This window comes from Pelophylax lessonae (assembly GCF_965119305.1).
Source record: "Pelophylax lessonae genome assembly, chromosome: 1".
Classification (NCBI taxonomy): domain Eukaryota; kingdom Metazoa; phylum Chordata; class Amphibia; order Anura; family Ranidae; genus Pelophylax; species Pelophylax lessonae.
Window position 1 is genome coordinate 554122002 of NC_138768.1, and position 15572 is coordinate 554137573.

Sequence of the window (15572 nt, forward strand, 5' to 3'; positions counted from 1 at the left end):
TGGACTGCATACTCGGATAAGGATTTTTTTGTTGGGGGGGCGTGGAAGGAAACTCACCATTTTTATTTTTTTTCACAAATTTGTATTGCCGGCAAAGCAGATTTTTTTTTTACATTTCAGCTGTCAGTGGAGAACCCCACTGGACAGCCGATGAGTCATTAAGGATGCGGCGGCTGGCTTCCTGGTCCGCTCCTTTACAACCAGCTATTGTTAGACACCGGCTCCAAAAATGTGCATCTGAACCGTATTTAAAAATTGCAGCTGAACCACTAAACAGCTGCTTTGGAAATTCGCACTGAAAACGTAGAGGGGAAATTCCCATTGGAGATATGTGAACCTAGCCTTTAAGCAGTAGTATGGTAGATCTAAACCAAGGATAGAGTTCTGCTCCAATCAGACTTTTCTTTTCCAGTGTTAACATGAAACTGTAGACTTATTTACAATTTTCAACTAGTAAACTAGTAAAGAATGGCATTTGATAGAGGATTCAGAAGATTACATTTTAAGGCTCCATTCACAGCAGCTTCTGCATTACAATTGGTCCTGGTGCATTGTGTTGTTCACTTTTCTTTTTTAAATAAACTTTATTCACACAGTGGCATTTCACAAAGTTCTATTGGCCGCCATGTTGTAACTGCCCCACATTGAAAAAAGTACTGCACCCAACACACACACACACACCAGAGACAAGGCAGTTTGCCTTGCGATGGTGGGACTGTGCTGGAAAAGCCCCCCCAACGCAGTCCCACCTCACCTGGAGTAAATCTACTCTAAATGAAAGGTTTCTTATTCCATATGGTGAGGCATACTTAGAGCACAGTTGTAACACAAAATCAATGTAGCAAGTTTATTTATCTGCTCAGATAGGGACCAATGTACACTACAGCAACCAAAAAGTGCGACTCAGCTGTAAAACAAATTCAGTTTTCAATAATATTTATCTTTTTTTTCAGCTATAATATCACAAGACAAAAATACAAAGTTTCAGAGTCTTGGTTCCGATGGAATCCATACCCAGCCCTCTTTTTTTGAAATCTTGGCAAAAGCAGCAAGTCCTCCTAACGTAACACATGCGTAGGCTCCAGTTGCATAGCTGTGACCTGTGAACAGAAAAGTAATCTCTGTGACTTAAGTTACATGCTCCTGTTTACATAAAGTACAATCGTGAACAGAAAGTTGGCTTTTTTTCCCCCCCTCATCTAACTGTTTAGGGCCCTTTCACACTGATCAGTTTTTGATCAATTTTTCAGTAAAAAAAAAAAAAAAAAAAAAAAAAAAAAGTGGAAGAAAAATTCATCCCTTCAAATCCTATGGAACTCTTTACATCAGTTAGTTACGATTTAGTTGCGTTTTTGGCTGCTTTCACACTGCTCTGTTGCTAAAATGCAGGATCTTCCGCTTTTTTTAACTAAACAAATGTTTGGTGTGAAAAGGCTCGAACATGCACCACACCACCAAAAATGCTGCAAGCAGGACTTTTAAAAACGCAACTGGCCAGTGTGAAGTGTTCCATAGGATTTAAAGGGATTCATTATGCATTTGTACACCGCAGCAGTGTGAAAGCAGCCAAAACCTTAACGGACCAGTGTGAAGAGTTCCACTGGATTTTAAGGGATGCATTTTTCATGCATCAGAAAAAGCAGCATAAAAATGCTCACTTTATGAGCATTTATAGGCATTTGCTTTTATAAGCGTTTTTTCCAGAAAATTCCCCTCTGCTCAAATTTTTCACTATTAGCAGATAAGAGTAAACTTGAAACCACTGAACAGTCCTAAAAGCAGTGTTTATGTGAGTCAAGCGATTTCTCTGCCAGAAAGCTCCTCTCCAAAACCCGATTCCGATAGGGATTTTTTCTACCTGTATACGCTTCTCTGCAAATATGCCTCTAAATTTCCTAAGGCAGTGGTCCTCAACCCTGGCCTACAGGGCCCACTAACAGGCCAGATTTTAGATATTACCTTGGGGAGATGCAGACTAGAATACTGCAATCACTGAACAGCAAATTATATCACCTGTGATGTATTTCAGTTATCTTGAAAATCTGGCCTGTTAGTGGGCCCTGTAGGCCAGGGTTGAGGACCACTGTCCTAAGGTGCATGGACAAATAGACCAATATAGAATTGCTTAAAGGATACGTTCATCTTTGGGAACATGTTACATGTTTTTAGGGTGGAACGTGTAACCTGTCCACACTCCTGCAGCCTCTCCCCGACCCGCCGCCTCTATGGACAGAGGGAGCCAGGGATCTTCTCCCCAAACTCGCTGTCACAATTAACAAAAAGAAAAAACGCGGCCGTGTGGGACTCTGCCAACCCAGCCGTGTCATTCATTCACAGAGAGGAGAACTACAAGCACTGACAGCCTTTGCGGCTGTCTGATTGTAGTTCTCAACGAACTACCAGAGTGCTGTTGAGTGCTCTAGGTCAGTGGTCCTCAACCCTGGCCTACAGGGCCCACTAACAGGCCAGATTTTAGGTATTACCTTGGGGAGATGCAGACTAGAACTCTGCAATCACTGAGCAGCAAATTATATCACCTGGGATGTATTTCAGTTATCTTGAAAATCTGGCCTGTTAGTGGGCCCTGTAGGCCAGGGTTGAGGACCACTGCTCTAGGTAGTTCATGGTCTCTTCCTGTCCATGTAACTGCCTGCCTGCATGATGTACAAGCAGACCGCTTACACTGACAGTCTGCAGGAGTTCTGCATTGCACCCACGATCTGGTAATCACAGGTGCAACACTTTGCAGGCTCCTAGTAAAAAAAATAAAAATTGCACATTTTACTTGCAAAAAGATGTGCATTTATTTATTTTTTCCAAAAGATGAACTTATCCTTTGAAACAGGCTTAAGAAAGAAGAAAACAAAAAGAAGCACCAAAAGCCATTAGAAGCAGCATTTTTTATGCCCAGTGTGTAAGGCCCCTAAAGTGGCCCTGTCACTATAGTATTTTAATGAAGCCATACCTGTATATGGTCTATAAAATATGTACCTTTCTTACTGTTTGATCCTTAGAAATTTGCTGCTGAACCCTGCACTGAAACTTGGCTGCAAGCACCGATCAGATGCTGGTTTTCCAGCATGTCCCTTTGACAAATGCCAGACGTTAGACCGACTGTGGGAAAGACAGCTGTACCCATTGACTGAAAGTCGGCCAGGTTCCTGCTGAACTAGCTGATTTTCGGTCAGTGTATACCCAGCTTAATTCCATATATCGGCAGGTTTTATCACCTTCTGGCTTGATGGAAATGGTAGAAGGATAGAAGTAATGGGTTGTCTATTTTCTCCAAAAAAAAAAAAAAACCTCAGATAATCAAACCTAATAATGCATGTATGAGCTTAATCCTTCATACAACATTGTGTGCCAATCCATTATCCATAATATCTGCCTTGCATCAATTGACCTAAAGCCCCGTACACACATACCGATCGTCGGCCGAACGATCGGCCGTCTTTTGTCCAGGGCTGTCGTGTCTGTTGAAAACTGCAAAAGACTGCACACTAATTTTGTCGGCCAACAACAGCCGACTGCAGAAGTGATGTCATGTGATGGTTAATTTCCGTGTGTTTTTTCTTTTCTGAGCATGCCCAGTCTTGCTAATCTGCTGCATGTCGGCCGAAATCTGTACTGACTGGCGAACAATCGGCCGTTCTGGTGTTGGCCAACAAAAGTTTTAATGCTTGCACGACAGATTCTGTTCGGCCGAAAATGCGCTGTCGGCTGTTGGAAGCATCATACTAACAAGCCTACAATCGGCCGATCGGTCGTCGGCCGAATATTTACGGCCGACAATCGCTACATGTGTACGGGGCTTAAGTGTTACACGACACCTCTTTCTACACTTTTTATGCTGTCAGTGCAAACACAGTTATTACTAGTCAGTGGCAGAACTACCAGGGTTGCAGAAGTCGCCCATTATCTCAGTGGCAGTTTGAAAAAACAGACTGATTTCTCCCGTCCGTATGACAGGAGATTAAAGCTGGATACACACTATACAACTTTTGTTGTCAGATTTCCTTTAGGTTTACCTTTTCTATGTAGTGCAAGGGCCTGCCTGATTGCATACAAATTGAAAGTGTTTAGATTTTTTCCTTCAGACTTACCAAAACCATATAATATGAGGTCAAACCTAAAGAAAATTGGATAGTGTGTATGGCCCATTAGCCTGTAACTTTAGAGACTGGTGACTGCAGTTGAGTCGAGTGTCTATGACACTCTTACACAGCCCAGCAAGCACACCCACTCCCCTCATAGATGGGAGAGCAGAGAATACTACAGCTCCTGCTCCTCCCACCCATTTTCCTGCCCACTTTCCTATCCCCGGCGTGCAGCTGTATCTGAAAGACAGGGGATATGTGGGCGGAAAATATGAAAATCAGCAGCTACAGATTCCCTTCACTGTCTGTGTTGTGTCAATGATGCCTGAGCTTCCAGCCTCGGCCGGCACTGTAGTACACTTATCAATGAACTGTCCATATTTCCCTCCCTTCTTTCCCCCATCTGTCTCCCTCCCCTCTGGTCTTCCAAGACCTTCACAATCTTTTAGTTCGAGTTAGGCCAGCCACAGATGGTACGAATTTCTTTCCTGCAGCCACAGCTTGCAGGAAAGAAATTTGCATGATTTCCCCATCAACGCAGACAGTGCTGACAGGGGAATCCCTCCTGCTGAGCAATTGTCTGCTTCCAACAAACCGTGATTATCGCTAGCAGCTATAGTAACCGCTATCGATAATCATAAGAGAATTCACCAGGCTGGTTGCACCCAAGTTAAACGATGAATCAACTTGGTACATTCAGCCCACCCCATACATGGTTCAAATCTCCGCCAGTTCCTGCTGAACTGGCCAAGATTCAAATTGTCTATGGCCCGGCCTTAGCACTTAGGTAGCCCATGCATTAATCACTTTTCATTCAACTATTAAGTTGAAGAAAAAAAAAAAAAAAAAAATGATATATATATATATATATATATATATATATATATATAATCTATTTCCCCCATATACACATTTCAGGTGGATGGAGGAATCCTCCCACTGTGGGCCAGTGGAACAACGACCAGTGGCCAAACAACCAGGGTTACTGTCCTGCCCCTGCTATTGACAGCGTTCGTTTTGGTCTCCATGGCAGCAGTACAGCGCATTAGGACCCAGTGCTGGTTACTTTATGGGGCTGATGGGCTCATGCACAAGAGGGCCAGCACAATTGGTTGTAGACAGTCGAGTTCCCTGCAGGTTGCTTAGGAACAGTGGAGCCTTCTCTGACATGCCGATTTGGATGCAATCCAGATGATGCTCCTAGTCAGATCTAACGTTAAGCCTAGGTTCACACTGAGGCGGGTTTGAAATCATGCGAGTTCAGTCCGACTTCACGGGCGATTTCACAGATATCTGTGTTAAGGTTCTAGTTTTGCCTCTGAATACAGTATACCTGAAATAAAATTGAACTTACTTTTTATTCCTAGGAGAGCACCAGATGTACAACCCCCTATAAAATAGTTTAGTGCGTCATCTGGCTTCTCACGAATCTGGGCTGTTAAACAGGTAGTGATACCAAAGATTGCTCCAAGCGAAGCTAGGAAGGAATAGAAAAAAACAATCACTAAATGACAAACATAATGAGAAATGCACTGATATGTGATTTTACTTTATGATATGCGATAGACACATATCTGTCAAGATGTAAATGTTCCAACCTTCAGCAGTTTGGATGCAGAAAAATAAATAATTCTATGAACAATTTTGGTTTGCAAAATAAAAAAAAAAACTTTTTCCTGACTTGATAAAGGCAATCAGATCAATTGCCTTTATCAAAACATTCCAAATCTATTTACTGGATTTATATATAAATCTATCAATACTTCTTAGAAAGCATCCAAGTCTATTATAAGATCTGTTTCAATTTTCCAGGTGCTACCACAGATGAATGCCCAACTCTTACAACACACTAGGCACAAAGATCTAAGGCCAGACCCTAGGAACCACAACTCTTCCTGCTCCTAGGAACAAGAGGGGGTGCGTTTCCATTCAATGGACTGCCAGAAAGATTATATATATATATATATATATATATATATATATATATATATATATATATATATATATATATATATATATATATATATATATAATAGATAGATAGATAGATAGATAGATAGATAGATAGATAGATAGATAGATAGATAGATAGATAGATAGATAGATAGATAGATAGATAGATAGATAGATAGATAGATAGATAGATAGAGATGTAACACCCTCCTAGGTAGGTGTTAAAAGAAAGTATAGTTTTTGGGTCTTTCTGCTTACCAGAGAGATTGCCAGGTAAATGTATATTGCGCTCTGCCTACCAGAGAGCAGGATTCATTGGTAGGGTCTGCTCATGGTGCAGCTCAGCTTGTCTGAATGTTTCACACTGGGCCAATAGGGAGGCATATTGGACAGTGGGAGGAAACCTGACAAGTGAGGGCACAGGCATTGTTACAGCCCAGGTGATTGGCAGAGGAAAGTGCCTCGACGCATTCTTGAATACTGTATAAATGCCAAGAGCACATGTGCACGGGGTCTTTAAGCTAGGGAGCGGGATCCCAGAGGGAGGGGGCAGCTGCCCCTCCTCTGTAGGAGTTGTCATGCTGCCTCAGGTGGTCGACCTGAGGGCCTGAAAGTTAGAGAGGAGTTGAACCCAGATGTCCTGCAGAGCGGACTGGAAGGGAGACACTGGAAATGATATGGGTCTGCCTACAGTGAGTACAGATTTGTGTCATGTGGCCTGTCCTGAGGGGGTTCATCCCTTCAGCTAGAGGAGACAGTGGACGGGTGTTAGTCAAGGGGATGCTAGAGAGTGTCCTGAAGAGAAAGCAGTTTGCATCAAGTCTACTGCTGAAGAGAGCAAGAAGACTTAATTCTTCCAAACAAGTGGCAGTATGGTTAAAGCAGTGTGTCCACTTCCCCAAATAACCTGGTAGGGGCCCTGTGAGAGTTGTCATCTTCTGTGAATAGTTAATTTAGAGTATCCCACAATTTCCTTCTCCCATCCAAGTTCCACAATAAATATAAAACCAAATCCCCTGGACTGTTTATTGACTAGCAAGCAAACAGGAGTAAGGATGGATGTGTGAAAAATCCCCCTAGTGACTGTCTTTAGGTAATCAGAGGGAGACCCAAGAAGTCATCACACAGCAAACCCTGCAGGGACATCTGTTTAACTGGCCATTGAGTGACACAGCAATTAATATGTACGAACCACGGGAGGTCCCCAAGCAGTTTCAAACAGAGCAATTACAGATGAATATACACTATATTGCCAAAAACAGAAATAAATAGCAAATTGCTATTAGCAGCGCAAGTTCCTCAAACTAACTAAATCACTCCCGATGCTAGAAATAAAGTGCTCAAGTGCAAATAGATACATGAAAATACATTACAATATATTAGGAAAAGCCTTGTGCAAATACATTACAAAAATTATAAATATATAAAAATATGCAAATACAGTCCCAAAAAATTATAAACATATGACAAAAAGGTACAAATCCAGTCCGAATAAATAAGAAAAGTGTAATCACAGTCCAAAGGAGGAGTTCAACCACAAAAGGTGGTGGTTCCTTTATATTTCAACAAAGTGAGCACTCTCAACCACTTAAGCCCCGGAAGATTTTACCCCCTTCCTGACCAGGCCCTATTTTGCGATTTGGCACTGCGTGACTAACGGACAATTGCGCGGTCGTGCGACGCTGTACCCAAATGAAGTTGATGTCCTTTTTTCCCCACAAACAGAGCTTTCTTGTGGTGGTATTTGATCACCTGTGCGATTTTTACTTTTTGCGCTATAAACAAAAAAGTGCGACAATTTTGAAAAAATATCAATATTTTTCACATTTTTTTTATATGAAATTCCCCCCCCAAAAAAAAAAAAAAATTAAAAATCAAACATTTTAGGCCAATTTGTTTTCTGCTACATATGTTTGGTAAAAAAAATAAATAAATAAATAAATTTAAAAAAAAAAAAAAAAAAAAAAAAAAAAAAAAATCGCAATAAGTGTATTTTGATTGGTTTGCGCAAAAGTTATTGCGTTTACTAACTAAGGGAAAGATTTGTCATTTTTGGTGGTTTTTTTTTTTTAACGAGTAATGGCGGCAATCTGCGATTTTTTTTGCGGGACTGCGACATTGCGGCGGACAGATCGGACCCTTGACTGACATTTTTGACACTTTTGGGGGTACCAGTGACATTACTACAGTAATCAGTGCTATACATATGCACAGTTACTATAAAAATGACACTGGCAGGGAAGGGGTTAACTTTATTGGTGATGCAGGGGTTAAGTGTGTCCCTAGGGGCGTGCTTCTAACTGTAAAGGGGTGTGGCTAGTGATGTAACCACAGAGGACATACGATCCTACATAGCAGGATCGTATGATCTCTGCAGTTAGATCAGGGAGAATGACAGGCGGCTTTGTTTACATCAGCTGTCTGCCTTTCTCCCTCTCCACGGGGAGATTGCGAGTGACCGGCGGACATCGGGATCCGCCGGTCACACGCGCGGACCGGTTAGGGAACGAGCGGGGGCTCTCAGGCTAGCAACGTGGTACTACGTCACTTTGCCTGTACGGGGCTGACCGCCGCAGTAAATAGTCGCGCGGCGGTCGGCAAGTGGTTAAAGGTGCAAAGTGCTGTCTACCCAAACCAGTAGTGATGGTGACACCCTCCGTGTATAGCGGGATTAGAGAGAATACAACTCACCAGGTGTTGATCTCTTTTACCTTATGGCAAAAAAATATCAAATAGTGCTTGGGAGATCCCCATGATCTCTGGTCCAGCAGCCCATGTGTTCTTGTAGAGCTTCCGATGAAGTCAAATCTATGACAAAACGCGTCAAGTGAAACACACGTCGCCTCGCTTTGTGTATAACCTGGAACGCACGCAGCACTAGGAACTTCTGGAGCGGCACGGTTCCCTGTACTGTGTGTGGGCAACCCACGCGGGAATTCCTAGGCTTGAAACAGAGGGGTTTTTCCTTATTTTATACTGCCATTTTTTTTTTTTTGGTTACGCCTTATGGGGAAATGTTTTAATAAACTGGAGATTGTATGGATACTACACCATGAGGAGTCCATCTCTTGTGTTTTCTAAAATCTGCATATATTAACATCCTCTACAAGAACGTATGGGCTGCTGGACCAGAGATCACGGGGATCTTCCAAGCGCCATTTGATCTTTTTTTGCCAAAAGGTAAAAGAGATCAACAACATCTGGAGAGTTTGTATTCTCTCTAATCCCGCTATACACGGAGGATGTCACCATCACTACTGGTTCGGGTAGACAGCACTTTACACCGTTAAGGAGAGTACTCACTTTGTTGAAATATAAAAGAACCACCAATTGTGGTTGAACTCCTTTGGACTGTGATTACACTTTTATTTATTCAGACTGGATTTGCACCTTTTTGTCATATATTTATAATTTTTTTGGAATGTATTTGCATATTTTTATAATTTTTTAAATATTTGCACAAGGTTTTTCCTAATGTATTTATTTGCACTTGAGCACTTTATTTCTAGCACCGGGAGTGATTTATTTAGTTTGAGGAACTTACTCTGCTAATGGCAATTTGCTATTTTTTTCTGCTCAGTGATTCACCCCTAGGGGTTTGTAGCAGCAGCAGTCCCATTTTAAAAATTTACTATCCATATTTTTACATTTCACATTTTTTGTTTGGCACGAGTGTTTTAATTCACTTATAATGCCAAAAAGATTGAGACACCTGCCTTTACACGTGCATGAACTTTATGGTATCCCAGTCTTAGTCCATAGCGTTCAATATTGAGTTGGCCCACCCTTTGCAGCTATAACAGCTTCAACTCTTCTGGAAAGGATGTCCACGAGGTTTAGAAGTGTGTCTTTGGGAATGTTTGACCATTCTTCCAGAAGCGCATTTGTGAAGTCAGGCACTGATGTTGGTGAGAAGGTCTGGCTTGCAGTCTCAGCTCAAATTCCTCCTAAAGGTGTTCCATCGGGTTGAGGTCAGGACTCTGCAGGCCAAGTAAGTTACTCCACCTCAAACTCGCTCATCCATGTTGCTATAGACCTTCCTTTGTGCACTGGTGTGCAGTCATGTTGGAACATGAAAGGGCGATCCCCAAGCTGTTCCTACAAAGTTGGGAGCATGACATTTTCCAAAATGTCTTGGTATGCGGACACCTTAAGAGTTCCCTTCACTGGAACTAAGAGGCCAAGCCCAAACCCTGAAAAACAACCCCCTCCCCCCCCTCCACCAAATGATTTGGAGGGGTGGCCAAATACTTTTGGCAATACAGTGTGGATAAGCGAGTTTGGGGTGCAGGAACTTGACTGACCTGCACAGAGTACTGACCTCAACCTGACAGAAAACCTTTGGAATGAATTAAAGTGGAGACTGCGAGCCAGGCCTTCCCATCCAACAAGACTGCCTGCAAGAGGAGATTTGGCTCCATAAAGAGTCCACTTGTTGACCGCCTAACTGTGAATATACGTCATGTTTTTTACGTTAAATACCAGGGTTATGGCAGCAGCTAGCTGCCATAACCCCGGTATCTTTTTTTTTATACCAAGCGGCCGGCTCCTAAAAGAACTTTTTTTGGGCGTCAGGCATCCCGCGATTATGTTTGCGTGATTTTACCGCGATTCGTCGGGCGGCAATTGTGGCAAAAATCGCGGCACGTTTGGGGTGCCATTGCAAGTCACGGGAATCGCTCGGGCATTCTGCGACTTGCAATGGTTCGGAATCGCGGGCAGAATCGTAGCAATTCTGCCCGTGATCCGAAATGCCTATATGTGAATGGAGCCTAAAAGGCATCTCAAACTGATGCCTTTGACACAAGACCAAAGCCCAACAACACAGACTCTTACATTTAATGGATCTAATAGGTTCATACTGATATTTTCAAATAAATTAATTAGGCATACCCATAGTAAGAGTTGCACCTCCAGCTCTTTTAATGCCCTCCAGTATTGTCTTAGGCTGGAAAATGACTATGTGATACGCAGATCCCACCAGACCTAAGGGGGACAAAAAGATGATTATAGTTTAGCAGAGGGTGAGCATGACCATAAAGCAGCTAGCATTTTCAGGAGGAAAATTCAGTGATGGCAACCTCCAAATGTTTGTTACAGCAGGTTTTATTTAAAGATAAATTCCTTACACCATTTGGTTACAATCAGAAACATGCCAAATCTACCACTTATGGTGATATACTGTGAATATATATATATATATATATATATATATATATATAATGTTAAAACAAACTTTTTAGAAAGATTACTACATTACCACAACATGAACATAATTTTGATAATTATGATCTGCTGACTGGACTACAGGCACGACCCCCCCCCCCCAAAAAAAAAAATAATGCTGCACCTGAATATCAGTCATCAGGGGGGAAGCTGCCTGTTCTTCGAATAATGACTTGGTGAAAGTCTCGACTTGCATAGATGATTTAGGAGTGCTTCAGATGAGGAGTGACAGACCATCAATGGAAACACATGAACTTTCAAATATCTTAAATTGTGAATAAACCCATATCATAAAAAAACAAACAAACACAACTATCAATAAATGGTGTATAACATGCTTCTTAATTTTGTTACAACCTAATTGGCTCACTGGTATTTTAAGCTGGCCACATACTATTTGAATCTGGGCCAGTTCAGCAGAGACTGGCTGGGATTCCATGCATGGGCAGGCTGATTGCCCATCACTGATGGACAGTGATTATTGTTAGCTATAGCTGCTGGCAATAATCACATGAAAAATCCAACATATGATGGCTGGACCCAAGTCGATCGATGGATCAATTTGGGTACAATCAGCCTGCCCATATATATGGGTCGACTCTCTGCCAGTCTCTGCTGAACTGGCTGCGGTTGAAATCATCTATGGCCGGCTTAGCATACCTGTGAGATTGTAAAACAATTAAGGTGGTTCCAATTTTTTTATTTTCTTACCCGAATGCATTCTCTGCATTATGGTTAAAAAAAAAAAAAAAAACAACACTACCTGTCCTACCCCCTGCACATCTGCAGGAAAACGAAGAGGGGGGGGGCAGACAAGGAGGAAAGTGACCTGTGAAATATCATTACTTAGAGCAGCGGTTATTTCTTCTTTATTTAATAAAAAAAAAGTAGCCTGATAAGGTCATGTTCTTTGACAGCAGTTGTGTGAATATGTACCTGTTGTCAGAATAAAATGCTGTAACTCCCAACTCATACAGGCCCAGTGCAATGTTGGCTCTGTACGCTCTCACTGAGGAGGGGTGCCTATGTATGGCAAGAGAAAGATGGAGGCAGACTCTGTATCAGACAGCCATTCTTGTTAACATAGGGCATACACCAGCATACCCTTGTGAATAGCCCCGTTTACTAGCACAGATGTTTTCCATTGCGGTCAACTGGGATGCAGCACTCGCAGCGAGACAGCCACTGATCCGAATTAGAGATGGGCTCGGGCATGTTGGAGTTCCTACGTGCCCGATCAATCCAGGAGGCCGACACTGCACTCTGCTAATCCCAGGCAGTGAGACATTTCCCGCTCCGCAGCTGCACAGACCAGGAAACGTCTCACTGCCTGTGATTAGCGGAGTGCAGTGTCAGGTTCCTGGCGGGATTAGGCACGTAGGAACTCCAACATGCCCGAGCCCATCTCTAATCCTAATGTGACATTGGTGAGGATGCACGGCCCTGAACGCACCCAGGCTGCGTTCATGGATGTGCACCCATACCTGTATATCCTTGTGCGAGAACAAACATGGCCTTCCATGGGGGTACGCTAATGCACGCTCTGCCTGAAGAAGTCCTTCGGTGGAAAACCTGCCCGTGTACACTCTTAGGTCCCATGCATGCAGGCGCATTTGAGGCCGTACAGCGTAAACGCGGTCTTTTTTACATAATAACGAATGGCTGTACACAGGTATACGCCATAACTGTGTAAACAAGTGCATGGGTGTAAATTCCTGGACTTTGTCATGCACATGTGTATGTAAGCGCGACCTACACCCGCATACAGCCATTTATCGCTACGAGCGGCTGGAAACTCCAGCTGTGTCCCTCAGGTGATGAAATAAGCTCACAGTTTAAGCTGTAAAGCCTCATGCGTTTGTATTCATTAGGCCAAATACTGTACAGTTTATTCTAGTGACAGGGTCCCTTTAAGCTGTACACAATCCAATGACTGAAGCCCACATTGCTCCAAGTACAGCTTATCCTCCATAGGTCAGACACCTCTGCCTGTGCTGCGATACAACCAACAACATACATCCCATTTCACTAATACTACAAGTCCCATACCCAGCCCCGTGGCTATCTTCGTTGTCAGCCATGCCTTTTCCCCGCAATCGGTTCCGTCCGGAGTGTCCCAGTAACCCATCTTCTTCCTAGAGCCAAGGACACTGAACCAGCGACGTCCGCACGTCACGCCGACCCAGCGACGTACGTCAACTTCAAGCGCGCCGCCATATTGAGGAGGGCGTGTCTGTCAGGCTTCTGCGTGTGCGGCCATGTTGTGGTTGTCGTCCCGCTAGAAAGCGCTACTAACAACGAGTAAACGAAGTTAGTCAACGTTAATGTTCATGTAAAACAAAGAGCAACTGCACCTATGAGGAAATAAGACGATCCACCTCTCCTCATTCGTTTAATACATTTAGACTTTGGGCGATAAGAGCAAATCGAACGCTGGCTAGTAATGCAGCATACAGGTCTTTAGATGTGATGGCTGCATTCCCTTTTCTCTCACTTTTTTTCATTTTTTTTGACCTGTTCAACTTGCCATTAACACTTCATGTTCTTTCAGATAGGCAGCCCAGGGGAAGGGGTGTGACAGAGGCAGGGCTTTTTGTCTTAGTGAGTAGGTGCAGGTACTATAATCCCCCCCCCTCCCTCCTTCTGAGTCCCCGCTTTTCTTCACCCCTTACCCACCTCTGAGCATTGTCCCTTGGTTCCACCCTGTACCCGCCTTCAAGCACCGTCACTTGGTTCCACCCACTTCTCAACTCCGTGCACCATCCCTTGGTTCCACCCATTATTCGCCTTCGAGCACCGTCCCTTGGTTCTGTCGTCTACCCACCTCCAAGCACCGTCACTTGGTTCCACCCAATACTTGCCTCCAAACACCGCCCCTTGGTTCCACCCCCTACCCATCTTCGAGCACTGTCTCTTGGTTCCACCCCCTACCCACCTCGGAGCACTGTCCCTTGGTTCTGTCGCCTACCTGCCTCCGAGCACGGTTCCTTGGTTCCACCTCATACCCGCCTCTGAGCGCCGTCCCTTGGTTCCACCCACTACCCACCTCTGAGCACCGTCCCTTGATTCTGTCGCCTGCCTGCCTCCGAGCACCGTCCCTTGGTTCCGCCCACTACACGCCTCAGAGCATCATTGCTTGGTTCCACCTCCTACCCGCCTCCGAGCACCGTCCCTTGGTTCCACCTCTACCTGCCTCCAAGCACTGTCACTTGGTTCCAACCCCACTCACCTCCGAGCACCGTCCCTTGGTTCCACCTCCCACCCGCCTCCGAGCACCGTCCCTTGGTTCCACCTCCCACCGGCCTCTGAGCACTTTCCCTTGATTCCACCCTCCAAATGCCCGTAAGCACCATCCGTTGGTTCCACCCCCCTACCCGCCTTCGAGCACTGTCCCTTGGTGCCACCCCCTACCTGCCTCCAAGCACCGCCCCTTGGTTCCACCTCACACCCGCTTCTGAGCACCCTCCCTTGGTTCTAACTCCTACCCACCTCCGAGCACCATCCATTGGTTCCACCCCCTTCCCACCTCAGAGCATTGTCTCTTGGTTCCATCCCCTACCCACCTGCTAGCACTGTCCCTTGGTTCTATCACCTACCCCCCCCCAGCACCATCCCTTGGTTGTACCCTCTACCCACCTCCGAGCACCATCCCTTGATTCCACCCCCTACCCACCTCCAAGCACCATTCTTTGGTTCAGCCCCCTACCCACCTCTCATTATTAACCCTTTGGAAAATACAGAACCATTTATCATTTTGTGGTGCTATAGAATTTGTTCATGATAACGAGGCAAGCAGTAAAATAGACTCCCTGCAGCCAGCAGCAATAGTCATCCCACAAACAATAGCCCCCCCCCCCACAAGTTATAGACCCCCACAAACAATAGCCCCACACAAACAATAGCCCCCCAACAACAATAGATCCCCCAAAACAATGAACCTCACACTCAAAACAATACCTCCCCCCAGCAAAATAGATCTCCCAGCAGCCAGCATCAATAGACTCCTCCCTCAATAGTAGAACCTTTCCAGCAACAATAGTCTCCCTGCAACAATAGATCCCCTCCAAAGATAACAGATCCCCCAGCAGCCAGCAATAGACCCTCCAGCACCTGCCAGTACCCCTTGTCATTACATAAATTCAGTGCCAGAGGTGCTAGAACTGCATTCCCCCACATTCCCACTGAAAAAAAAGCCATGGGCAGAGGTTAAAAAAAAAAAAAAGGGGGGGGTAAACTTGGATGATGGGGAAGGGGGCATACCTTCCTGGTTCAGTCAGACCCAAAGCAAATGCCCTT

At 44.3% G+C, this 15572-nt stretch overlaps 1 protein-coding gene across 1 annotated transcript; it reads right to left on the reverse strand.

Annotated features, from left to right (window-relative positions):
• Positions 1-833: 833 nt before the first annotated feature.
• On the reverse strand, positions 834-13479 carry NDUFA11 (NADH:ubiquinone oxidoreductase subunit A11). The gene is made up of 4 exons (XM_082271289.1): positions 13326-13479; positions 10944-11036; positions 5452-5574; positions 834-1100 (listed from the first exon to the last, which is right to left on the reverse strand). Exons 1-4 carry the CDS (start codon positions 13402-13404, stop codon positions 985-987), a joined length of 411 nt encoding a protein of 136 aa, XP_082127415.1. The 5' UTR covers positions 13405-13479; the 3' UTR covers positions 834-984.
• Positions 13480-15572: the final 2093 nt, after the last annotated feature.